This window comes from Humulus lupulus, chromosome 8 (assembly GCF_963169125.1).
Source record: "Humulus lupulus chromosome 8, drHumLupu1.1, whole genome shotgun sequence".
NCBI classification, from domain to species: domain Eukaryota; kingdom Viridiplantae; phylum Streptophyta; class Magnoliopsida; order Rosales; family Cannabaceae; genus Humulus; species Humulus lupulus.
The window spans coordinates 45,315,419-45,342,610 of record NC_084800.1 but is presented as its reverse complement, the minus strand read 5'-3'; the positions used below and the strand labels follow the sequence as shown (position 1 = coordinate 45,342,610).

General features: G+C 35.5%; 3 protein-coding genes across 4 annotated transcripts; 2 read left to right on the top strand and 1 right to left on the bottom strand.

The window, feature by feature from the left end:
* Positions 1-4,560: 4,560 nt before the first annotated feature.
* On the top strand, positions 4,561-7,958 carry LOC133797034 (protein CfxQ homolog). 2 transcript variants are annotated; one of them, XM_062234795.1, is made up of 7 exons: positions 4,561-5,002; positions 5,577-5,687; positions 5,851-5,923; positions 6,059-6,169; positions 6,257-6,560; positions 6,820-6,959; positions 7,052-7,958. In XM_062234795.1, the coding sequence occupies exons 2-7, from the start codon at positions 5,659-5,661 to the stop codon at positions 7,586-7,588; spliced, it is 1,194 nt and encodes a 397-aa protein (XP_062090779.1). In that variant the 5' UTR covers positions 4,561-5,002; positions 5,577-5,658; the 3' UTR covers positions 7,589-7,958. The 2 variants fall into 2 exon arrangements, with proteins under 2 accessions (XP_062090779.1, XP_062090778.1); XM_062234794.1 differs by having other exon boundaries at positions 4,564-5,002; positions 5,851-5,949.
* A 416-nt stretch (positions 7,959-8,374) lies between these two features.
* Positions 8,375-11,154, top strand: LOC133797035 (uncharacterized). Its single transcript, XM_062234796.1, has 5 exons — positions 8,375-8,875; positions 8,970-9,007; positions 9,451-9,721; positions 9,957-10,243; positions 10,587-11,154. Exons 1-5 carry the CDS (start codon positions 8,510-8,512, stop codon positions 11,026-11,028), a joined length of 1,404 nt encoding a protein of 467 aa, XP_062090780.1. The 5' UTR covers positions 8,375-8,509; the 3' UTR covers positions 11,029-11,154.
* Positions 11,155-21,766: 10,612 nt separating this feature from the next.
* On the bottom strand, positions 21,767-26,278 carry LOC133797033 (uncharacterized; the record flags this gene model as incomplete). Its single annotated transcript, XM_062234792.1, has 4 exons — positions 26,014-26,278; positions 25,859-25,933; positions 25,328-25,389; positions 21,767-24,046 (listed from the first exon to the last, which is right to left on the bottom strand). A coding segment is annotated over exon 4 (2,280 nt), but the record flags the coding sequence as incomplete, so codon positions are not given.
* Between the last annotated feature and the right edge of the window lie 914 nt (positions 26,279-27,192).

The window sequence follows — 27,192 nt, the reverse complement described above, 5'->3', positions numbered from 1 at the left end:
AAATCTACTCACCGTGTGGGCATGTTTCGAGGCCCCGAGAGTGGTGCTTAGGTTAAGACCCTATTCATGTGAATTCTCATTAATGGAGGTTATATTTGGTTGTGACTAGGTAACTGCTAAGGAGCTAAAAGATTGATCGTTCTCAGGGGTCGTTCTTATAATAACTCTCACTCGAACCAGAGGTAAGAAAACAGTGTGTGGATACAGTTGCTCCCCGTATATGTATATGACATGCATGGCTTGTTGTTGAAGCATGTTGGTTGGTATATGTGGACATGGATTGCGTATTAAATGCTAGCGAATGTTGATTACTTGTTTATGGCACTGACTAGTCAGGGACCGACCCTAAAGTCGATGAACATGCATTGAATGGCTCTATGGCATTGATGCTGGACCGACCCTAAGGTCGAAGAACTTATAAGCGCTTGCCTGGTCTAAGACCAGATGTTCATAGCCAGGGCATATGGCCCCGGTGACTGTTGTCACATGGCTAGGGGACGCTGTCCATAGTTACGACTCTAGAGTCGGGAGGAAGGTTATGTTGGTAACCAATCACCATGCACCTATCCTGACTAAGCTTATGAAAGAACCACTTATCAGTTAAGCCCTGGTGACCCTATCGTCACATGGCTAAAGGGAGCTGTACCCACTTTTGTGACTTTTGTTACTGTCACCTATCTGTTATGGATTGGTAGTCCTGAATGGTTATTATGATCATTGTTGATATTATATCATGCTTTATTGTGTTTTCTTGCTGGGCATTGGCTCATGGGTGCTACGTGGTGCAGGTAAAGGGAAAGAGAAGCTCACCCAACCCTGAGTGGAGAGCTTGGGCGATGTTATGTACATATTGGGCCGCTTGACCACCACGGTCAGGGAGTTCTCAGAGGAACTAGGGGTTTACCCTATTTTTCCCGCTTAGGTCGGCGGGGATTGTAAATTTGAGACAATAGCGACCACTTTGTATTATGAACAACTTGTAAACGTTTTTAAAGACTCATGAGTAGTTTATTTACTTAATGAAATGTACCCTTTCCTTTTTACTGGTTTTTCACCTTAACCTAATAATAACACTTAGATCACGTTTAACCAAAGGATTCGGGTAGCAAGTCAAATTTCCGGTTCACTGTTCACCGTAACTGTTCTGGGGTAGCCAGGGCGTTACAAGGACCTTCTGATCTGGCAGGCTCTTTAGAGGAGCTTGTCTTCTTGGAGGCCGCATTGGTGTTCTTAGGCGCCATAATACTTCAGGGACCGTTTGTCTTTCTCTTCAGGCTCTCAATGAAAGCACCAAAATGTTGACTGCGTTTTTTGCCAACGACGTGTGAACGTCAAAAACGATAAAGCCTTCAAGAGAAAATAAATGACACAGACGATTTTATAGTGGTTCAGCCCCAATATGATGGTAATAGCCTAATTCACTTAGAGTTGTGATTATAGACTGCACTCAAGATCAGATGAACCTGAGTCAACTGAGTTTCTTTAGTGCAGATTCCAAAAATACAATAATTCTTTCAAATACAAGTACTCTCTCTCTCTAGAAAATTCAGATCAAAAGTTCAAAAATCCAAAAGTCCCTTTTATGATGCCATAAGCCTTGTATTTATAGGCTCAGGATCGTACAGATGATATCCCCATAATCGGGATATTTTATTATTCTCATTATATTAAAATCACAATAATATTCAAAATATAACAATACACTAAATTTGTGTGATAAATTGAGAGATTCCCGCGTATGCCAAGACCGATTCTTGCTGAAGCCGTTTATGAGAATCTTGACGTAGTCCTGCTCTATCTAGTCGATCCATATCACATTCAGTCTGGTCGCCCAAACCTTCACTGGGCAGACACGCACTTAACTAGGCAGACATGCACTTGACTGGGCACACAGGTCATGACTGGTCGGACATGGTCATGATTGGGCAGACAAGGTCATGCTTGGGCAGACAATCATATGACTGGTCGGACAAAGTCATGCCTGGTCGATCATGACACTTGACTGGCCAGTCAAAACTCTTCATTGGTCTACCGGGTCACTCCTAAGCCAGATCACTTTATCACAACTTTGAGGAGCCAATATATTTATTGACTATTAACGTGTCGTTTACGGACCATGCACTGCCACTTGTCACCTCTATTGTCACGTCATCGATCTCCAATTTTTGGGGATAACAGCTATTTATTATTTTGTAAATTATTTTGTTCTTATTATAACGTTTTTGTTTACTTTTATTGAATGTATAAATTTATGTAATACTTATGTTTAAGTTAAGTTGATTATTGTTTTTATTGTTACATAATGCGTTTGTTTTTATCCTAAAATACTGTAACATGAAGATATCTGGGTAATAAAAAATGTAAGTCAACATTCATGCCAAAAAAAGAACAATATTATATTATATAACCTTTTTAACCGATAACACTATTTAAATGCACTTTATATTTTAAAAGAGTCAAATAATACAATTATAGTATAAAAGGAAATAAAAACTTACCAAACATATCAAGTTATGTAAAATGTATATTATAGCGAAAATAAGTTTTACCCTTTTCATAAAATGTATATACATAATTATGTTTTATTATATATATTGTATTAAGCAAAATTAATGTAAAGAATACTGCAAATTTCCCTAAATTATAGGGATGGGAATTAAACAAAATATCCTTTAATAGGTAATTTTGTACTAAAATTTAGAATTTATGTGAGATTTAAAAATTGAAAATTTTATTCAAAGAATAATGGGAAAAGAAAAAAGAGAATTATATATATAGATCTATTTTTTTAAAGAAAAAAATTCCTATTCCAATTACGCTACTCATAATAAATAAGTAAATTAACTAATAAGAATCCTCCAATTTATTACAATTAGCTTTTAGGAAAGGATGAGGTAAAATCAATTCATTAATAACAATATCTACAATTGATTAGGATTAGGATAAAAAAAGATTATTTTTATTATTTAATTAGGGTTGTAATTTAACTCGGGAATTCGGGGTGGCAATATAGGGTATCCACCTGGTTTATATTTAATTTTTAATAAATATATTTCTTAATAAGATTATTCTACTTTTATTAAATTATTATAAAAAAATATTTAATTTTAAATTATTTTACAAATTTTAATTATTTTTATTAAATGAGTACTTGTTACCCCTAACCTCATTTAAACATGGACAAAGTGAGAATGGGGGACATCTTTGGAACAGAAGCTCCCCAACCCCACCCTATTCCGTTTACATGCCTAGTTAGTTGTTGTTTTTTTTTTTTAGTAAATACATATTTCTATAACTTATATATTTTATTTGATTTTTAGGTATTTTATCGAGCATCCAAGCAAAAACTTATGCTCTATGGGTTGGACTCAATTGAGCTCAAATTTTTGGACTTTCAATGTATATATTTATATGATTTTAAGCTTAATTGTTTAATTTTTCATCTATTCATGAATCTTATGTAGAAACAAATCCATTAAAAATAATTAAAATATCAATACAAATAATTACAAAAGAAAAACAACATTAAAATTAAGAATAATAATATATGCATCCAAACATTACATTAACTGATGTGACATTATCTTGATACTATTTTTTTAAATATTAGATATCGTCTGAAATAAATTTGATTAGTTAAATGAAACAGATATGTCATTAGTGTAATATTTTTGTGTATAATTTTAATGCACATATTATTACTCTAAAACTAATTTCTAATCTATTTTTTGTAATAATCTTGTTAAACATGTAACTTTCTAACTTAATACAATTAGGATAAGGATGAGGTAATATCTCCACAGGTGGTACTGTTTATTCTGTTTTTAGAGTAAGAAAAAATGCATTGAAGATTTCTCAAATCGTAAAATATAATTCACAAATCATAATCATCTAAAACTAATTATATTTATAGCACATATCATTACTCTATATTATATTGTGTACAAATTATAAAGAGAAGAAATGTTTGCCATGTGGTTAACAGTTACCCGTGGCATATGAGCCCCAACGATACACATTGGATCGTGTGTGGACATATTCTATAGACCTAATTATATATATATATATATATGCCCTTTATAATCATTAATTTAACACATTTATAATTGATTTTTTTAATTATGTAAATTTTTTGAAGTGAGTGAGCTAGCTTAACACATTTTTAGTTATACACATATAAAAATATGTATTATTCAACAATACAATTAAACAGTTCTATCATGATTAAAATTACAAGGTTCAATTAGCCAAGCCAGCAAAGCATGACAATCCATGAAGATTTGGGGTGTGAAACAGCTTGTTTTCGTATAATATAAACCAAACATAAACATTTGCCGACCTTTACACGTACACATAAATAAATATACACTTTTTTCTTTTGTGAAATGAGAAAGGCCAGATAAATATACACTTTTGTATAGTAAGGAACACATTATTCACTTTTCAAAAATAAAAAAGAATACATTATTCACACAACATGCTATAAAATATAAAATTAAAAAAGTTTTTTAATAATTTGCAGTTTAGCCCCAAAATATACGTATACATGAAATTACAGTATTGACCTCGCAAGAAAGAGGAAGGAAGGTGGGAAGAAACTCGATAATGGCAGTTGGCTCCAGCTATAGCCCATAGGATCGAAGTGGAAAAACGCGGGGATATTTTGGTCTTTTCACAGACAATAAAAATAGATTTATAATATATAGGGAGAGGAAGCTAGTTTGTGTTTAGCGGAGTGTTGGATTCGGACGCAAGAGTCGGAAGCGGAGAGAGTCCCATTTTTTCCGGCGCCACCCATCGAAATCAATTACCTTCTTCCCGTTTTTTTTTTCTTTCTCAAAGGACGGATTTTGAGACCATTAGGATGCAGAGGTCTTGGGATCAGCGCTCAAGATCTACTAAACCCACCACCATTCATGGCTACGCCCAGTCCGGTGATCTTATTGGGTTTCAGAAGCTTCTTCGGGAGAATCCTTCTCTTCTCAATGAGAGAAATGCTGTTGTAAGATCCCCTTCTCTTATACCCATCTCCTTCTGGATGTTTTATGTTTCAGCAATACGTTTTGTGAACGTGTGTGTCGTTTAGCACACGACCACCTTCTTGGGTTATTTTTAAAGATTTCTTAAGTTCGATGTTTTGGGTTTTTTTTATTTGATTGATTTCGTCTTGTTTGACATAATCAAGTCATTTTATGAATTGGGTTTTGTAGTTTTGAAGAATTGGCATTGTTAGGTTTGTTTGCTTGACTTAAGAGATTATGTTTGGTTGGGATGCTGAATGAGATTTAGAAAAGCATCTTTTGACGTTTGGATGAATGTGATATGACATGGTGCTGGATCCAGACATCTACTCTGTACACAAATATGGCTACTGTTATACACACACGCACACACACATTGTACGGTGAAACACAATGATATAAAACACGCTACTATGCAAGTATTCATTTGTTAATGTGCTGGTCTTTGCCATCTGTGCTCCAAATCAAGACGAGTGCCAAAACCATTTACTGTGCCTGTATATGAATGCACTTATGAATTGTTTAGTTGGACTTATGCTCTAATTCTAAATGCAGATGGCACAAACTCCCCTCCATGTTGCTGCTGGTAACAACAGGGCCGAGATAGTTAAATTTCTTTTTGAGTTAACAGGGCCACATGAAGTTGAATTGGAAGCCAAGAATATGGTTCGTGATTTTTTTTTATATACCATTGTGTATTTCTCTTTATCTGCCACCGGATTGTCAGGGTTGAGTGCTATCTTAGTTTTTATGTGTTCGACTTCTAGCTGGGAGAGATCTTTTACTATTGGTCTTATGTTTACTGGGTGTCTGTATTTGCCCTTTGCAGTATGGTGAAACTCCTCTGCACATGGCTGCGAAGAATGGGTGCAATGATACTGCTCGGATGCTTCTTGCTCATGGTGCTTTTATTGAGGCCAAAGCAAATGTGTTTTTCTTTTTCACGAAGTTATTCAATTGTGATACATCTAGTTTTTGATAGGAATGTCAATATGCCAGTTTAGTTAGCTCATGAATTTCTATTTCCTTCTATGCAGAATGGCATGACTCCATTACACCTTGCTGTCTGGTACTCACTACTCTATGAAGATTGCTCTACTGTCAAAACATTGCTCGAGTCTAATGCTGATTGTAGTGCCGAGGACAATGTACAGTGCATTGCATTTATTTGCATATTCCACTTTTGAATGTCATGCTGTGTAAATGATAATAGTCTTTACTAACTTTAATTTCAGGAGGGAATAACTCCTATAAATCATCTCTCCAAAGGCTCTGCTAATAAAAAGTTGAGGGAATTATTATACTCGCACCTTGAAGAGCAGAGAAAGAGAAAGGCTATTGAAGCATGCAGTGAAACAAAGGCTAAGATGGATGAGCTAGAAAATGAATTGTCAAATATAGTTGGCTTGAATGATCTTAAAACACAATTACGAAAATGGGCAAAAGGAATGCTTTTGGATGAGAGGCGTAGGGCTCTTGGTCTGAAAGTTGGCACCCGAAGGCCCCCTCATATGGCCTTTCTGGGTAATCCTGGAACAGGTAAGTCGTTCCCTTGTTAAAAAATATGAATTCTTTACTGTTGTCATTATGCATTATTAATAGCCACCTTTCTACATTCTAGAACATGAACCACTCTAATAAATCTCAGCTATTACATTATGGGGGAAGGGTTTAGAAATACCAAAATTGTACATTCTTTTGTATTTCAATTGGGAAGTGTGAATAAAAATCTTCTCTCTATGTCTTTTATCATGCTTGGTTAGCTAGAAAGCTGAGATTAACATTACTAATCCAACAGGTAAGACCATGGTAGCTCGCATTCTTGGAAGATTACTTCATATGGTAGGAATTCTACCCACTGACAAAGTAACAGAAGTACAGCGAACAGATTTAGTAGGGGAATTTGTAGGTCATACTGGACCAAAGACTAGAAAGAAGGTACAATGTTAAGCCTTCATTTTCTTAATTTAGTTTTCTTTTCTTTATGGATAGAACTTGACTGTGAGATTCTTTTCTTGGACATCACACAGATAAAAGATGCAGAGGGAGGTATTCTATTTGTGGATGAGGCTTACCGACTGATACCCATGCAAAAGGCAGACGATAAGGACTATGGGTTAGAGGCATTAGAAGAAATCATGTCTGTCATGGACAGTGGAAAGATAGTGGTCATATTTGCTGGGTATAGTGAGCCGATGAAACGTGTAATTGCTTCAAATGAAGGTTTCTGCAGACGGGTGACCAAGTTTTTCCAGTTTAATGACTTCACTTCTGACGAATTGGCCACAATTCTTCATATTAAGATGAATAATCAAACAGAGGATAGCATATTGTATGGATTTAAGTTGCACTCTTTCTGCAGTGTAGAAGCTATATCAAGATTGATACAGAGAGAAACAACAGAGAAGCAGCGTCAGGGGATGAATGGAGGTATAATAGATCCAATGCTTGTAAATGCGAGAGAGAACTTGGACCTCAGGCTCAACTTTGACTGCATAGACACTGAAGAACTACGTACAATTACCTTAGAGGATTTAGAAGCTGGAATCCAGCTTTTGACACAATGAAATGGATATTTCATCATAAGTAGGCCTGGAGAAATGTTAATTCTTTTGGCAGCCAAGGCAATTAGAGAGATTCATTCATATTGAACAGAAGGGTTATTCTTTCCACAGGCTTCTCCTCATCAGATTTGATCAGTCTTTACTGCTGGAGATTCTGAGGCTGAGATGCTGTTGGTTGATAGTATACAGACATAGTATTATTTTATCTTTCTTATCATTGTCATTGATTATTCCTCTCCCGTAGATGATTCGTCTTTGGTCAATTACATTCATTTAATGTTTCAATTGCATGCTTATTTAGCATCAATAAAGTCGTTTTTAAATGTAAGATAGCTGTTTCGAACTGAATATTACGTGCCCGTGGTTCAACTCACTTGCTTAGCTAACTTTGGAGTGTGCTTATTGCTTAATATGCACTTGGCTAAATTTTGGTTTCAACCATTGTTCATCTACACGGGGAAATCTAAGAAGAAAAGAATCCGATACAATTTTGTCAACATTTTGAGAAGCCTGAAAATTTTGCAATATTTGACAAGAAAAAAAAAAGAAAAAGAAAGCTTTTTTAGTGGTTAACAATTACATGCTCCTTTTAAATTATTTAGTGAAAACAATTTTTGATGTATTTAAAAAAAAAAAACATTCAATTTTTAATATTTTTTTTATGGAAAAAAATAATGTCATTATTTTGTCACAATCAATTAATTTTTCTTGTCCGCATAATACAAAAAAATCTCAAGACTCCCAACTTTGCGTGCAAGCGATAGTGTGCATACATACAAGACATTAGAAAAAAAGGCCGAAAAATCAAGATAAAAATAAAATAAAAAGCGGGGAAGGGATAACTGAAATAACCAGAAGCAAAGAAAAAAAAGGGTCTGGTGTGTTGAATCTCCTATTTGGTTGGAGAAAGGGTGCAATTCAAGAATGGTCTCCGGCTCACTCTCATTACTCTATTCCACCTCCAGTGCTTTCTCCGATTCATCTTCTGCTTCCATACCCACCAGAAGAACTGGGTCCTTCCCCTTCTCCTCCAACTCAATCCGTACCCTGAGATATTCCAACCTTCTTAAATTAGCTCCGTTCAAGGTGAAGGCTATTGCTTCCTCCTCTGCTCCAGCACCACCGCCACTCGAGGATGGCTCTGCCGACCAGTTCTTGCAGAGTAGTTCGATTGCTGATTTTATGAGATTCAAACGCGGTGGTGGTGATGGCAGTAATGGTGAATTGCAGACTGCCGTTGTTTCTTACAGGAAGAAGTTTCCTTGGTCAATTTTGCAGCCTTTTCTTCAGGTTTTAGCTCCATCTTTAAACTTTTTCAATTGGGTTTCTTCGGTTCCTTCATGTGTTTTTTCAATTAATGGGTTTCGCTTTTTCAATTTTGTAGGTTGATTTGGTTTCCACCATTCACATCGCGGACAAAGAGTATGTCTACTTATCTTTCTTTTTTTATTCCCCTCCTATATAATGTTCTGAATATGAAATTAAGCAGTAGAGACTTATAGGTTTCAAACATATTGTACTGAAAGTTTGGCAGCGATGGAATTTTCAAGGCCAATTTTGGATTTGCTTTACTTCAAGATTTGGTAGTGGAGTACTGTCATACACAACACACACACACACACACACAAAAAAAATCTTTTTCGATTGGCTTGTGGGTATTAGAATGCTAATGATGTAAGACTAATATATGAACAAGGCACAACAATATTAAGAGGTCAATGAAGGTCTGAGTCTTACAGTGATTTAAGATGATGATTGTTAAAATTTATCACTAGGGAGTCAATTACTTTTACCAATAATAACTTTTTTTTGGGGTCCTAATTTCGTCAAAAGTTGATTTTTATGTATTTCAAATACCGTGTCAGGTACTTTAAAACCCTTCAGGAGAAACTTGAGTCCTATGATTGTGTCCTTTATGAGATGGTAGCCAGCAGGGAGAGTTTAGAGAATAGAAGAAATTCTGCTGTAACAAAGAAGCTGAAAAGTTCCCGGTCGCGAGGGTTTAACATTCTAGGATGCATTCAGAGACAAATGGCTCGAATTCTGACACTTGATTTCCAATTAGATTGCTTAGATTACGAGGCTGAAAATTGGTACCATGCTGATCTTGACTTTGAGACCTTCAAATTACTTCAGGTTAGTTTCTAAACTAACCCGTGATGGAGCATTAATATTATTTGTATAAATGCTGTCAGATTTTTGGAATATGAGATTTACTGACTGCAGAAATGTTTCCCCTCTTATTCATGCATTTTCTCATAATATCTGTGGATGAAGGTTATCTCTTTCCTTGCAGCGTTGAAAATTCTTGCACAATATGTAAAACTTATAGACATTGTTTTATCTGATGCTGTTCTATTGTATCTTTCAGACGGAAAAAGGTGAAAGCTTTTTCTCCTTTGCAAGAGATATGACTCTTAAATCCACGAAAGCTATGATTCAGTCTGCTTCAGTTCGAGAAGACCTTGGTCCTTGGAGATCAAAGCTTCTATGGGCGTCAAGGGTGCTTCCTATGCCACTAGTTGGCCTGCTCATCATTGGGGGTGTCTGTGCAGACGGTGGAAGTCAGTCATCAGAGTTTCCAGAGTTTGAAGCCTTGTCTAGGCTAGATTTTGGTGCCGCAATGAAAGTTTACCTAGCAAAAAGATTAACTTCTGAGTAAGTAACCATTGAGTTATAGTTCCCCTCTCTACAAGCTTAAACTCTTATGTTATTCTTTTTAGTGGGCTAAAGGTAGCATTGCAATCTTTCATCTTACTGGTTGGAATAGCATTACAATTAAATCCTCAACTTATCACTTTTGGTTTATGTTAATGCCCTTGAACTAAGTTCATATATATATTTAAAAGCCTTGAAAGGACGTGATAGAGTGATAACAATTGCCATAGATTGCAATTAGTATGACTGGAAAAGAAATAGTTGGAGTTAATCACTGGCTTTAAGCTCGACCTTTTTAATATTAATTTATACGGGAGCTGATGTAGAATACTATCTGTTGAAGATTCACACAGGTGACAGCTGATGTAGAAGAGAGTTCGGTCATAATTGGTGAAAGAAACAGAGCAGCAATTGAGGCGCTTAGCAAGTTGCTTGATGAGGGCCACAACAGGATTGCGATACTCTATGGGGGTGGCCACATGCCAGACTTGGGACGGCGGCTAAGAGAGGATTTTGACCTTGTTCCGTCTCGTGTGCGGTGGATAACGGCTTGGTCAATAAGGAACAAAGACTTAAAGAGTAGTTCCCTTCCCTTTCTGAAGAAAATGGCTGAAATTTCAGGTTGGCCATTGAACCGCTATCAGACTTTGGCATTACTTATGTTCTCTTCAGTTCTAGCATTGGATCTCTGGTTCTGGGAGATCTTTTTTGGTACTGCAGTGGACTATATCTCCCAATTTGCTTCAGATATTATGTACTATGTTGATAATGCACAGTTCTTATGATAGTTCCATGTTGCTGCAAAATTCTGAATTTTTTTATTTAGTATGAAGCACTCTATTTGTATACATACCTTTGTAAATACTTTAAACATATCCATTATATTTAGTCAATTATTTGGTCGAACCAAACTTCTTTTTTCTTCTAAAATGAAAAAAAGAAGAAGTTTGAAACAGATAAGAAGAGATTCTTCGCTGAGCAGTATTTGTTGGACATACTTGTTCTGGCCATCAGAAATTGGCATTGTCGATCTCTATTTTATTAGCATATATGTTAGTGTGTTTTACATAAAAGTGTGTGGGTATATTCAACATTATATAAATTTTCATGTGAGGATACATTCAACATTATATAAAAGCATAAATTATTCCGCTCATTATCAATTGATTTTGAGTTGGAACTTCATATTACTTAGATTTTTCACTCACATGAATTTGAAATTGGTGTTAAAATAAAAAACAGAAAGTAAACATTACACACGAATCTTGATTCATTCTTGGACTTCACTTATTGAGCACCCACCTAATTTATGCTCTTTGAAATCCCTTCAAAGTCTGAAATTCTTTCAAATCTGTCGAGAATAAGTCTCCTTAGAACAATTGCAGTGGAGGTTACTCTAAAAGTAGCTTAACTAACCCACCACAATTTTTTATATAAATATCACTAATAAAAAAAAGAGAGAAAAATTAAAAAAAAAATAACATAGCAACATTGCCCAAAAGAAACAACATTGCTTGTTTTATTCTAACAAATACTCCTCCACCTCATCACTTGACCTAACTACCTGACAAACTCATTTCTTAGCAATGCACATTAGAGTTACTCTTATGCTCAACGCACATTGGAGTTACTCTTATGCTCAGCTCACCACTGGCAAAACTTGAAATCCAAACTCCATCTTTCCAACTTGAGAAACATAGCACAATAAAAAAAACACACAAACACATAAAAAGGTGATATAAAATTTTTTGTCTGAAAAGTTAGTCTTTGATAATGCACGGCAGACTATTTAAGGTACAAGTTTAGCCTAATAGCAACCCACGTAGTTGTTACAGCTAACTAATAGAAAGTTAGTTGATTTATCCACTTGCCCAAACAACTTAACAGAATTTTTAAGATTTGTCTGCACATTTGACTACTTAATCATAAATTTGCCAAAACAACAGCTTAAAAAACTGCCACTTAAATGTGCAGGAATTTTTTATTTTTTATCTCACAAGATGAAACCCCCACGAACAATGATCTCTAATTTTATATACTAAGGTGATGTTTCAATTATGAATTTCTTTATCTCTTAAATCTGGATTTCAAAGATGTAAAAATGAATTTACTGTGTTATGCATCAAAAGAAGGTAGTAGGGGTTTTAGCATTAAAAAAGCTCTCATTTGTAATATTGATTAAGTATGTAATGCCAATGATTTTTGTTTTTGTGTTGTGTGATTCTAAAATCTACATTACATTCTCTGGGAATTTTGTTCTTCGACTCTTTTCCTAATAGAGAATTATCTAGGACAAGAATTTTTAAATATAGTCGTTAGAAAATTCATCTCTTCGCAATTAATAGTCTGTGAAATATATTTAGTATTAAAGATATCATTTCGTGGAAAAAGAAAAATCACTAAATTATTCATCCAATTATTAAAGTTTTCATGTGGATTTACACTGTCCACGTGATAAAATATAATTGAATGTTTATCACCAAATATTTAAATTTAGATTTAAATATAACACAAATGATCTCATTTCTAATGCAAGATGTAACTTTTGTGCTAAATTTAGCACAAAAAATGAGTTAATGTTATATGTGACCCAACATTTACAATTGTGTTCTAATGCACAAGATGCAAATGGTACTGGTGATTTCAAATCGTTTTAAAGGTTGAAAACCAAATGATAGACTAAATAGTGCATAAAACTTTGTTAAAAATATTTTTATTAAAAACATGCAGCATTCGGATATCCGTAATTTAAAATAAAACATTTATCTTAAATGCAAGTAACCAAACAAAACTATTTTCGGTCTCCATTCATAATAAAACACCTTTAAAATCACATGAACAAAAAAATGTTAAATAAAACTTTGGCGTTTACATGCCTTTGATCGTAATAAGGTTGAGAGACTTTCATGATATATATTTCCTTTAAAATCTCTTAAGGTTGTCTTGTCCTATAGATCTTGGTTTAGCAAGAAGCTTCTTAACAAACTTAAGAAACAATTGACAAGAATAGTTTGGAAAAACCTTAGTTGTAAAACTGAGGTGTTAGTCTTATTTATATATTGAGAGAATACAAACTGAATCAAGAAATGTTTTGTTACAAAAATACAAGCTGTTACAATAGATTATAACAGCTAACTGAATTATCTAGCACCTAATATAGCATCTGTATTATTATCCCTCCTCAAACGAAAAGGGGTGTGAACCACATTGAGTTTGGATTTTAGATAAGCAAAACGATCAATAGGCAGATATTTGGTGAGAATATCTGCAGTTTGGTCCAAGGAAGGTACATAGCGCACAGACAACTCTTTTGCAAGCAATTGATCTCGAACAAAATGCAAATCTATTTCAATGTGTTTACATCTAGCATGGAAGACTGGGTTGGCAGCTAAAGCAGCAGCTCCCTGATTGTCAACCCAAAGAATTGGAGGCTTAGGTAGAACAACATGAAGCTCCATAAGAAGAGAAACAAGCCATTGAATCTCAGCAACCGCATTAGCTAAAGCATGAAATTCACTCTCAATACTATTTCGTGCTACAGCTTGTTGTTTCTTGGCAGACCACGAAATTAAATTGCCACCTAGAAACATAGCATAACCACCAGTGGACCTTCTATCATCAAGGCAACTTGCCCAATCTGCATCAGAATATCCATGGAGACTTAGAGCAGTTGCTGGTTTAAGTAATAAACCCTCAGAAATGGTACCCTTTAAATATCTAAGTAATCTCTTGCAAGCCTCCCAATGAGTGACTGTTGGAGCGTGAACAAATTGACTTAGTTTGTTCACTATGAAAGCTACATCAGGGCGTGTCAATGTTAGATATTGAAAAGCTCCCCAAAGTACTTCTACAGAGAGTAACATCACCGAATGGTGCACCAGATGTGAGAGGCAATTTGTGAGAGGAACTAGTGGGACTAGGACAAGGTTTAGCTCCCTCAAGATGTAGCTTAACCAATAGGTCAGTAATGTATTTGGTCTGAGAAAGATACATTCCTACTGAATTTCGATGAACTTCAACACCAAGAAAATAATGTAAGGAGCCAAGATCTTTGAGCTGAAAACTGGCATTAAGATCATAAATGAGCTTTCCAATAAGAGTGGTGTTAGGCCCTGTAACAAGGATATAATCTACATAAACTAGTAAAAGGACTAGTGTAGATCCAGAACCATAGACATAAAGTGACGTATCAGACCTTGGTGCAGTGAAGCCCCAGTTAATCAATGTGGTCTTCAACTTCTCATTCCAAGCTCGTGGTGCTTGTTTAAGACCATACAATGCTTTATTCAATTTACATACATAGCTCGGTCTGTCTTGATCAACAAATCCTTGGGTTTGTTGCATATACACAACTTCATTTAAAGTGCCATTTAGGAAAGCATTAGTGACATCTAATTGATTGACATCCCACTGAGAAGAGACAGCTAGAGTAAGAACTGTTCGGACAGTTGCTGGCTTCACAACAGGACTGAAAGTTTCTTCATAATCTATGCCCGACTCTTGAAGATACCCTTTAGCCACAAGCCTCGATTTGAACTTCTCCAATGTGCCATCTGATTTGAGTTTCACTCTAAACACCCATTTGTTACCTATAAGATGCATACTGGGATCATAAGGAACCAAAGTCCATGTACCTTGATTGATGAGAGCATCAAACTCCTCTTGCATTGAAGCAACCCATTTTGGATTTTTTAAGGCAGCCCGAGTAGAAGAGGGTTCAGTGGGCAACAAAGCTTCAGGAAGAAGATGGTTAGTAGCAAGATATGCTTTTGGTTTGTAAATACCAAGTTGAGACCGAGTAACCATCTTGTGAACTCTAGGTGGAGAAGCAGGTGGTGGTGTAGAGGAGACAGCAGGAACAACTGGAGAATGAGAAGGTGGCTGAGTTGAAGGCAGTTCAGGTGACACCACAGTAGCTAAAGATGATGGTGCAGGAACAAGTGGAGATGCAGATTGTGCAGGAACAATCGGAGGTGTATCAACTCGGGTAGTTGGCATAACAGAAGAGATAATAGGAGTATGTGAAAGAGGAGCAGTAGAAAATTGAGCAGAAGGAAAAATGCTAGAAGCAGAATGGGGTACCTGATTATCAGTTGATGAAGATGGAACTGAAAATTGAGTCTTATTAAAGATGACATTTCTAGCAATAAAAATTCGTCTTGCTTTATTTTCACACAAATATCCCTTATGCATAGGAGAGTAGCCCAAAAAGATACACGGTTCAGATCTGAAGCTGAGCTTGTGAGTATTATACGGTGTCAAATGAGGGTAGCAAATGTAGCCAAATGTTTTCAAGAAATTGTAATCTGGTGCTTTACCAAAGAGACACTCATAGGGACTAAAATCATTAAGTACTGGAGTAGGCAACCTGTTGATAGAATATACAGCACATTGAAAAGCATGCCACCAATAAGACATGTCAAGACCAAATTTTGCAAGCAATGTCAAACCAGTTTCTGTGATATGCCTGTGTTTGCGCTTAGCTCTGCCATTTTGCTCATGAGTATGGGGACAAGGATGTTGAAAACGAATACCTTGATCCCTTAAATATCTCTCAAAAATTCTGTATTCTCCACCCCAATCTGACTGGACACACTTGATGGGTAGATTAAATTGCTTTTTAACTAAGCTCTTGAATCTTATGAACACTTCAAATGCCTGAGACTTAAGTGTTAGTGGGAAAATCCAAGTACATCTACTATAATCATCTATAAAGTGCACATAGTATTTATACCCATCCTTAGAAGTAATATGAGCTGGTCCCCAAAGATCAGTATGAATAAGTTCTAAGGGATGATTTGCTCGACTAGATGATATGGAAAAGGGCAGTTTATGACTCTTCCCTTTTTGACATGCTTCACAAAAAACAAGTGATTTGAGAGACCCTGAATGTGGAATTTTAAGTAAAATTTTACTTAGAACTCTAGATGAGGGATGACCATGTTTGCAATGCCACACATTAATATCAGTTGAAACAGTAGTAGTAAGGGTTTCAAGAGAAGAGTTAATTTGGAACTGAGAAACAGAATCTTTATTGATGAAATGTTGAGTATAAGAGGGAAATACAGAATCTGTATTACACGTAAGAGGACAACATTTTGTACTAGAAAGTTGAGTAAAAGAAGACTGGTTGTTGCGAAAATTATGGCTACGCAAGTATACGTAATCGCTTTTGTAGTTTATTTCGGTAAGACCGATATCGTTCCCACGGAGACTGATTATCAAGTACGAATAGTTTATTTTATTTTCTATTTGGTAATAAAAAATATGAATTTTTAAATCTAAAATAAAGAAATAACAGAATTAATTGAAAAACAACAAAGAACAATAATCTTGCAGCAAACTTGATTCAAATATAGATACGAAATTAGGGATTCTAATCTCCTCTACTATTCACTTTATTATTCATTAATGCAATCACATAGATAATTCTTCTCATTAAGATGAAAGACATGCAAAAGAGTTAAATATTCAGATTAAGAAATATAAAACTCGACCTAATGCAAATTCTCTATATTTCTATGAGAAATCTAAACAATAGGAAGCAATGAACTCAGCCCTAAATCACATAGACCAATTTGATACTCTCGTTCTAAATTGAAATCTATGTCTATTCAATTTTAGCATATCCAAATCTCATGTAACACCCTCACTTATTTTAGTTAAAAACCATATTTGAGGTGTTACGTTTTAAAACTATATCATATAATTTATTTCTGCGGAAGTCTGGACATATATATATATATATATATTTTTTTTTTTTAAAACTTGAAAACTTATTTCACCTTATTTACATTAAACATAAAGTGTGTCTCAAACATATTATACATAAGTATTAAATAACCCAATTTATTTTCAAAACATAACTTCACACTTTATTACAAACATCTCACTGATAACTGAAATAACCCACAAAAAGGTCGATGTGTTCATATGTACAAATCAGGGTCAGGACCATGCTTCAGTTCTCCTCATATCATTCACATATTTCTTTCTCTACCTGCAACACAAGACAACTGTGAGCCTAAAGCTCAGTAAGCAAAGTAATGCATGCAATGCTAATGATTACCCAATATCAATGGACATATACAACTTCTTTTTTTTTAAATTTTGGGCCCCTTAATATTGTGCACACTGTTTGAATTGGTCAATGCCTGCAGGGCTTGTTACACATATAATACAAAATCCCATGGGTTCTCCTCCGGCTAGCCTTCACCACAGTAGGGCACATTAAAAACCTTATTCCATCGTTGCCCCGTCAGGCTCAAGAGTTAAGGCGGCCACACACTGTGGTGTCAATACATATAACAATAACTCATATGGAGGAGAATAAAAACGGAAATATGGCAAACAATATAATTGGTTCACTAAACCTAGCCCAAATTATTGGGCAGCCACTATAAGCCTACTATAGGCATCCGTTTACACTTATTAACACTTTCATTTGCCTTTTCAAAACAGTGGCACTGAACTTAAACTTCTTATTACAACTTTCTTTTATGTTGCGCAAAACTTGCAAAGGCATTATATAATTAATCATCATAATATCATGCATGGTCTTATATCATATAATAATTTACCATATCACTATTATGCCATGCATACAAATTTATGATGAAGTGTCACTGTATGTTAATACCACTTACTCACAAAATATTCATATAATGCATACTTTCACATAACACATAATTCTTGTGTTGCAGTTGAGTACTTTACTTACCTTTTGTCCACAATATATTTCACCGTGTAACAAGTGATGTCTTAGGTATTGATGTGCTTATCCTGACAATAGCATGGATTTCTCATCATAATGATGGCAGTAATACATTGAACTCTCATTTAAAAAATACCCATAAGACTTCATATCAAATTTCATACCCAAAACATGCCTAAAATGCCTTAAACCACCTAGATCGAGCATTAGATTTATCTTAGACATTTGGGGAAATTTTGACAGAGTTTCCCCTTAATTTTAGCTATCCTCAAATATCAAAATACACCAATAATCAAAATCAATTAACCTGCCATAACCATATATCCCAAATACCAACATGATTCATCATAAAGTTATCATATACCGATTTTGATAAAATTCTTATCTCCTAGATCATCACCCAAATTAAATGAGTCTCCACATATATTCAAACATTTATAAACATATATACTCTCTTATAAACTCAATCAAATAACCAAAAATCATCTTGTACTCCAAGAACCCCAAAAACCTCATAAAACACAAAATTTCACTTACCGAGCAACTTTTCGGCGAAAACAATCTCTTCAAGCTTTTCTAAACCTCAAACCACTTGGAAACCCCAAGAAATATCTTAAAAATGATAAAACACCATATATAAGTTCTCAGAAAAATTCAAAAACATAGTTTAACTTCCAAGTACAAGAACTTACCATAAAAAGGCTAGAACTAAGCTTAATCTACTTCTTTGGCTTTGCTTTCACTTGGATCTCCTTAGAATTTCTTCAAACCAGCCAAGAAATGGTTTTTGGTTTTCTCTTCTCTCTGTTTTTCAGAATAATGGTCGTGCAAAGTGATAAGGTTTGATGAAAATTCCTTATTTTCAATGATTTAGCCTTATTGTCAAAAGTTGACACCTTTCATCTCATCATTTCACCTTTTGACTTATGAAAACCTTATCACTTCAATAATTTCGACTTAATCATCTGCTAGGCCTATTATCCTTATGTGTAAAACACTCACACCAAACCTTAGGTCCATATGACTTCATACCCAATAGTTATGCTTACCCGATCGAGCGTAGCGCACTTATGCTAAGCTCGTTTTGACTTTGCATCCATACCACTGATTATGTATACCTCCCATCAAGAATTGATCTAATGGTTCTAAAACCATTTTTACATCATCAATGAGACCTTAATCCTACCTCGATTACATTTGGTAAATCCATAAATACTCAATTTTACACCGAAATACTAGTAATCGACATTGTACTATTTTCCACTACTTAACCTATTTTGCCTTCTATATCTCACTTTCAACACTTAATTCCATGCCTTGTCCATATTTTTCATACTTTCTTATATCTTGAGCACATCAAACACCCATAAAAGACAACTCAAATGCCACAAGGTTAATAATATTGAGCATACATATAGACATCACATACACAACTTTTATACTTATACATGAAAACACTTATAAGAATATGCATAAGCTCAAATTATACATATTGTATGATATGTAATGCAATGCAATCATGTGATTATTGGCTATATATATCAAAATAATGTGGGTGCTACAATCCTCTACACCTTATAAAAATTTCGTCCTCGAAATTTCTCTTACCCAAATAGCTCTGGGTATTTAGATCTCATTTCATCTTCCCGTTCCCATGTCATTTCCTCAATGTTTGAACTTCTCCACAAGACCTTAACCAGTGAAATCTTCTTATTTCTCAACTCTTTCTCTTTTCTGTCAAGAATTTTCACTGGTTTTTCTTCATATGTTAGGTCTTGTTCAACTTCTATTGGCTCGTAGTTTAGCACATGTGAAGGATCTGGCACGTATTTTCTCAATAATGAGACATGAAAAACATCGTGGACATTTGACAGTGATGGCGGTAATGCCAGTCTATAGGCTACCTTTCCCACCTTTTCCAATACTTCAAAAGGTCCAATAAATCTTGGGCTTAATTTCCCTTTCTTTCCAAACCTCATTGCTCCTTTCATAGGGGCAATTTTCAGAAATACCTTGTCCCCAATGTTGAACTCCACATCTCTTCGCTTTCGATCAGCGTAACTCTTTTGCCTACTCTGAGCAGTTAACATTCTTTTTCTTATCTTCTCCACTGCTTCAGTTGTCCTTCTGACCAGATCTGGACCAAGATACTTTCTTTCTCCCATTTCATCCCAATGAATTGGTGATCTGCATTTTCTGCCATATAACATTTCATACGGTGCTACACCAATCGTTGCATGAAAGCTATTGTTATAAGAAAACTCTATCAGACACAAATACTTCTCCCATGATCCTTGAAAATCTAGGACACAAGCTCGAAGCATATCTTCAAGAGTTTGAATGGTCCTTTCAGATTGTCCATCAGATTGGGGGTGATATGCCGTAGTAAACTTCAATTTTGTGCCCAATGCTCTCTGCAAACTTTCCCAAAACAATGAAGTAAATCGAGCATCCCGGTCTGAAATTATAGATACTGGCACTCCATGAAGTCTAACAACCTCTTGAACATATAATTCAGCCCACTGATCCATAGTATAAGTCATGCGTACCGGAAGAAAGTGTGCTGATTTGGTATATCGGTCTACTATAACCCAGATAGCATCATATTGTTTAGAAGTCTTTGGCAATCCAACTACAAAATCCATAGTAATCTCTTCCCATTTCCACTCTGGTATCCGTATTGGTTGTAGTAAACCAGCAGGTTTCTGATGTTCAGCTTTCACTTGTTGACAGGTTAAACACTTGGCTACAAACTCGACCACATCCTTTCTCATGTTGGGCCACCAGTAGTGTCTTTTCAAGTCATTAAACATCTTGGTCGTCCCCGGATGTACTGAATACAAGGTATTGTGAGCTTCGGTAAGGATTTCTCTCTTCAACTCCTCATTATTAGGGACACAAACTCTTTCCTTGAACTTTAGCATCCCATTACATGACACACTAAACTCATTGACCTTCCCACTTTCCAATTCACCTTTTTGTTCCACCAAGTAAGGATCCTCACATTGACCTTGTTTGATTCTCTCTAACAAGGTAGACTGAATAGTCATCACTGATAATCTTCCTGTGATCACCTCAATCTCCGCTCTGCACATGTCCTCCTGAAGTGGTCTTGTCAGTTTCCTCAAAAATGACACATTACCATGAGACTTTCTACTCAGTGCGTCTGCAACTACATTTGCTTTTCCAGGATGATAAAGTATTTGACAGTCATAATCCTTCACTAGCTCCAACCATCTCCTTTGTCTCATATTTAATTCCTTCTGAGTGAAGAAATACTTGAGACTTTTATGGTCGGTATATATTTCGCACTTCTCACCATACAGATAATGTCTCCAAATCTTTAGTGCAAAAACAACTGCTGCCAACTCCAGATCATGTGTTGGATACTTCTGTTCATAGTCCTTCAATTGTCTAGAAGCATAAGCTATGACTTTGCCATTCTGCATCAACACACACCCTAAACCTTGCTTTGAAGCGTCACTATAAATCACAAGTCCTCCTGATCCAGATGGAATAGTAAGTACTGGAGCAGAAACCAATCTTTGCTTCAAATCTTGAAAACTTTTCTCACAAGCTTCAGTCCATTCAAACTTATGATTCTTCCTCGTGAGTTGTGTCAATGGCATTGCTATCTTGGAAAATCCTTCAACAAATCTTCGGTAATAGCCTGCTAATCCCAGAAAACTCCTTACTTCTGAAACATTTGTTGGTCTATTCCACTTACTAACAGCTTCAATCTTTGATGGATCCACCGCAATACCATCTTTTGAGACTATATGGCCCAAAAATGCCACCTTCTCTAGCCAAAATTCACATTTCTTAAATTTGGCATAGAGTTGTTTTTCTTTTAATTTCTCCAACGTCAACCTCAAATGTTCCTCATGTTCTTCTTGGGATCGAGAATACACCAAGATATCATCAATAAACACTATTACAAACTTATCAAGGTAGTCCTTAAACACCCTGTTCATCAAGTCCATGAATGCAGCTGGAGCATTAGTTAATCCAAATGGCATCACAAGGAACTCATAATGGCCATACCGAGTTCGAAATGCGGTCTTTGGTACATCCTCTTCTCTAATCTTTAATTGATGATACCCAGATCTCAAATCAATCTTTGAAAACACTCCTCTTCCTTGTAATTGATCAAAAAGATCATCAATTCTAGGAAGTGGATACTTATTCTTGATTGTCAACTTGTTCAATTCTCTATAATCAATACACATTCGCATCGTCCCATCCTTTTTCTTCACAAATAGCACCGGAGCTCCCCATGGTGAAAAACTAGGCCTGATAAACTTTTTATCCAGAAGTTCTTGCAACTGTATCTTTAATTCCTTTAGTTCTGCTGGTGCCATTCTATAAGGTGCCTTGGACACAGGGGCTGTACCAGGAAGTAGCTCAATCACAAATTCAATTTCTCTGTCTGGAGGCAATCCCGGTAAATCTTCTGGAAATACTTCTAAGAAATCTCTAACTACCGGTACATCTTCCGGTTTTAACTTTTGCTCCTTATACGTGTCAACCACACTGGCGAGATAACCCACACATCCACTTTCCAACAGTCGCCTGGCCTTCATAGCAGAAATTAATGGAATGCAACCTTTCGATGTCGCTCCAGTAAACATAAACTCATCTTCCTCCGAAGGCTTAAATATCACTGTTTTCCTTCTACAATCAATAGTGGCATTATACTTTGAAAGCCAATCCATACCCAAAATCACCTCATAATCGGCCATCTCTAACATTATTAGATCAGCATATAATTCCCTACCATCAATGCAAATAGGAACCCCCCTCAACCAATGAGTAGAATACAGAATCTCTCCAGATGGTAACATTGTACTAAAAACTTCTGACAATTTTTCACACGATCCACCCAACCTTTTTACATATGTCAATGATGCAAATGAATGCGTGGCACCTGAATCTATTAATGCATGAGTGAGAATACCAGATGCAAAAATATCACCTGACACAACAGAGTTGTTGGTATCAGCATCAGCCTGAGTAATCGTGAACACCCTAGCATTTGTCCTCTGAGGTTCATCCTTCATTTGTTGGTTCTTCATCAATGGACAATCTTTGATAAAATGATCCCCCTTGCCACATTTGAAGCAGCTCTTAGTTAGAAGCCTGCACTCCCCGAAATGATTCTTTCCACAAGTTTGACATCGTGGCATTTGTTGGAATCCAGGTTGCCTGTTTTGCTGACCTCCTTTAAATTTCTTATTCTGTCCTTGTCTAAATTGGAAATTCTGGGCCCCTCTTTTGTTGTCATTGTGAAAGCGGCTTTGTTCTTTGTTGAATGGAGTGTCTCTACGAGGCGTGCTAGTAGCAGCTTTAGCTTTTGTTATTTTTTCTTCTCTATGTTCAGCTCTCAAAGCTTTCTCCACAGCCTGAGCATAAGAAAGAGGCCCTGTACGTCCCATATCTACATCTCTAGCCAATTCTGGTTGTAGACCCTCCAGGAAGCGATTCACTCTACTAGTTTCAGTGTTAACCAAGTCTGGTGCAAACTTGGCTAACCGGTCAAATGTCCTGGCGTACTCAGCCACTGATAGATTCCCCTGTTGCAATCTAATGAACTCACTTACTTTGGCAGTCAACACAGCTTCATTATAAAACTTCTCATTGAAGACCAGTTCAAATTCTGCCCAAGTCATCTGATTCACTTCTCTAGTCTGCTTAACCACTTCCCACCAGATCTTAGCATCCTTTTTAAGTGTATGTGCAACACAAGAAACTTTTTCCCTGTCACTTAGTTGCATGAACTCAAAGATGTCTTCTAAAGAACTCTTCCAGTCTTGTGCGTCAAGTGGGTCAGTGCTACCTTCAAATACTGGTGGGCGTTGTTTTCGGAACCGTTCATATAATGGTTCCATGGGGTGCACTGCAGGTGGAGCTTGTGGAGGTGTTGGAGTTTCAGTAGGTGGTGTTGGTGCTTGCCTTTGTCGTTGTTCTGCTAACAACTTCTCAATTTGTTCAGCCTGTCTATTCACCACCGCTCGAAGTTGAGCCATTTCTTGTTCATATTTATTGCTGCAAGAGCCTTCAGTAGCCCCCATACCATGTTCATGATCCATCTGTGTTATTATATATCTTTTAAGACAAAATGTCCATAACTTATGTCATTTAGCCAATAAAGCACATGATGCATGCAACCAGCACATAATAAATGCACACATAAAACTTACAGATGAACTGAGCATTATCCTTTCCTCAATGTGTACATATGAACGGTCTACAAGAACATTTTAACCATGGCGCTCTGATACCAACTTGTAACACCCTCACTTATTTTAGTTAAAAACCATATTTGAGGTGTTACGTTTTAAAACTATATCATATAATTTATTTCTGCGGAAGTCTGGACATATATATATATATATATATATATTTTTTTTTTTAAAACTTGAAAACTTATTTCACCTTATTTACATTAAACATAAAGTGTGTCTCAAACATATTATACATAAGTATTAAATAACCCAATTTATTTTCAAAACATAACTTCACACTTTATTACAAACATCTCACTGATAACTGAAATAACCCACAAAAAGGTCGATGTGTTCATATGTACAAATCAGGGTCAGGACCATGCTTCAGTTCTCCTCATATCATTCACATATTTCTTTCTCTACCTGCAACACAAGACAACTGTGAGCCTAAAGCTCAGTAAGCAAAGTAATGCATGCAATGCTAATGATTACCCAATATCAATGGACATATACAACTTCTTTTTTTTTAAATTTTGGGCCCCTTAATATTGTGCACACTGTTTGAATTGGTCAATGCCTGCAGGGCTTGTTACACATATAATACAAAATCCCATGGGTTCTCCTCCGGCTAGCCTTCACCACAGTAGGGCACATTAAAAACCTTATTCCATCGTTGCCCCGTCAGGCTCAAGAGTTAAGGCGGCCACACACTGTGGTGTCAATACATATAACAATAACTCATATGGAGGAGAATAAAAACGGAAATATGGCAAACAATATAATTGGTTCACTAAACCTAGCCCAAATTATTGGGCAGCCACTATAAGCCTACTATAGGCATCCGTTTACACTTATTAACACTTTCATTTGCCTTTTCAAAACAGTGGCACTGAACTTAAACTTCTTATTACAACTTTCTTTTATGTTGCACAAAACTTGCAAAGGCATTATATAATTAATCATCATAATATCATGCATGGTCTTATATCATATAATAATTTACCATATCACTATTATGCCATGCATACAAATTTATGATGAAGTGTCACTGTATGTTAATACCACTTACTCACAAAATATTCATATAATGCATACTTTCACATAACACATAATTCTTGTGTTGCAGTTGAGTACTTTACTTACCTTTTGTCCACAATATATTTCACCGTGTAACAAGTGATGTCTTAGGTATTGATGTGCTTATCCTGACAATAGCATGGATTTCTCATCATAATGATGGCAGTAATACATTGAACTCTCATTTAAAAAATACCCATAAGACTTCATATCAAATTTCATACCCAAAACATGCCTAAAATGCCTTAAACCACCTAGATCGAGCATTAGATTTATCTTAGACATTTGGGGAAATTTTGACAGAGTTTCCCCTTAATTTTAGCTATCCTCAAATATCAAAATACACCAATAATCAAAATCAATTAACCTGCCATAACCATATATCCCAAATACCAACATGATTCATCATAAAGTTATCATATACCGATTTTGATAAAATTCTTATCTCCTAGATCATCACCCAAATTAAATGAGTCTCCACATATATTCAAACATTTATAAACATATATACTCTCTTATAAACTCAATCAAATAACCAAAAATCATCTTGTACTCCAAGAACCCCAAAAACCTCATAAAACACAAAATTTCACTTACCGAGCAACTTTTCGGCGAAAACAATCTCTTCAAGCTTTTCTAAACCTCAAACCACTTGGAAACCCCAAGAAATATCTTAAAAATGATAAAACACCATATATAAGTTCTCAGAAAAATTCAAAAACATAGTTTAACTTCCAAGTACAAGAACTTACCATAAAAAGGCTAGAACTAAGCTTAATCTACTTCTTTGGCTTTGCTTTCACTTGGATCTCCTTAGAATTTCTTCAAACCAGCCAAGAAATGGTTTTTGGTTTTCTCTTCTCTCTGTTTTTCAGAATAATGGTCGTGCAAAGTGATAAGGTTTGATGAAAATTCCTTATTTTCAATGATTTAGCCTTATTGTCAAAAGTTGACACCTTTCATCTCATCATTTCACCTTTTGACTTATGAAAACCTTATCACTTCAATAATTTCGACTTAATCATCTGCTAGGCCTATTATCCTTATGTGTAAAACACTCACACCAAACCTTAGGTCCATATGACTTCATACCCAATAGTTATGCTTACCCGATCGAGCGTAGCGCACTTATGCTAAGCTCGTTTTGACTTTGCATCCATACCACTGATTATGTATACCTCCCATCAAGAATTGATCTAATGGTTCTAAAACCATTTTTACATCATCAATGAGACCTTAATCCTACCTCGATTACATTTGGTAAATCCATAAATACTCAATTTTACACCGAAATACTAGTAATCGACATTGTACTATTTTCCACTACTTAACCTATTTTGCCTTCTATATCTCACTTTCAACACTTAATTCCATGCCTTGTCCATATTTTTCATACTTTCTTATATCTTGAGCACATCAAACACCCATAAAAGACAACTCAAATGCCACAAGGTTAATAATATTGAGCATACATATAGACATCACATACACAACTTTTATACTTATACATGAAAACACTTATAAGAATATGCATAAGCTCAAATTATACATATTGTATGATATGTAATGCAATGCAATCATGTGATTATTGGCTATATATATCAAAATAATGTGGGTGCTACATCTCACTTCTCAGATTTTGATTTGAATTCATAAATAACATGTAAAAGGTGCACAATCAATCACATACATAATCAACACAAATTGAATAGATCTTAAAAGAAGAATAAATTAAAAAACTTGCATTAACTCATAATAAAGTTTCAAGAGATTCAATTAAAAACCATAAATATAATTTAGTTCATGTTTATCATTAAGAAATCCATAAACATGAAATTAACATAAACTAAAACTAAAAAGAAAAGAAAAGAAAAGAACTCTAGATGATCAATCCAAAGCCTCCTAAGCCTCTTCTCCCAGTCCAGATATCA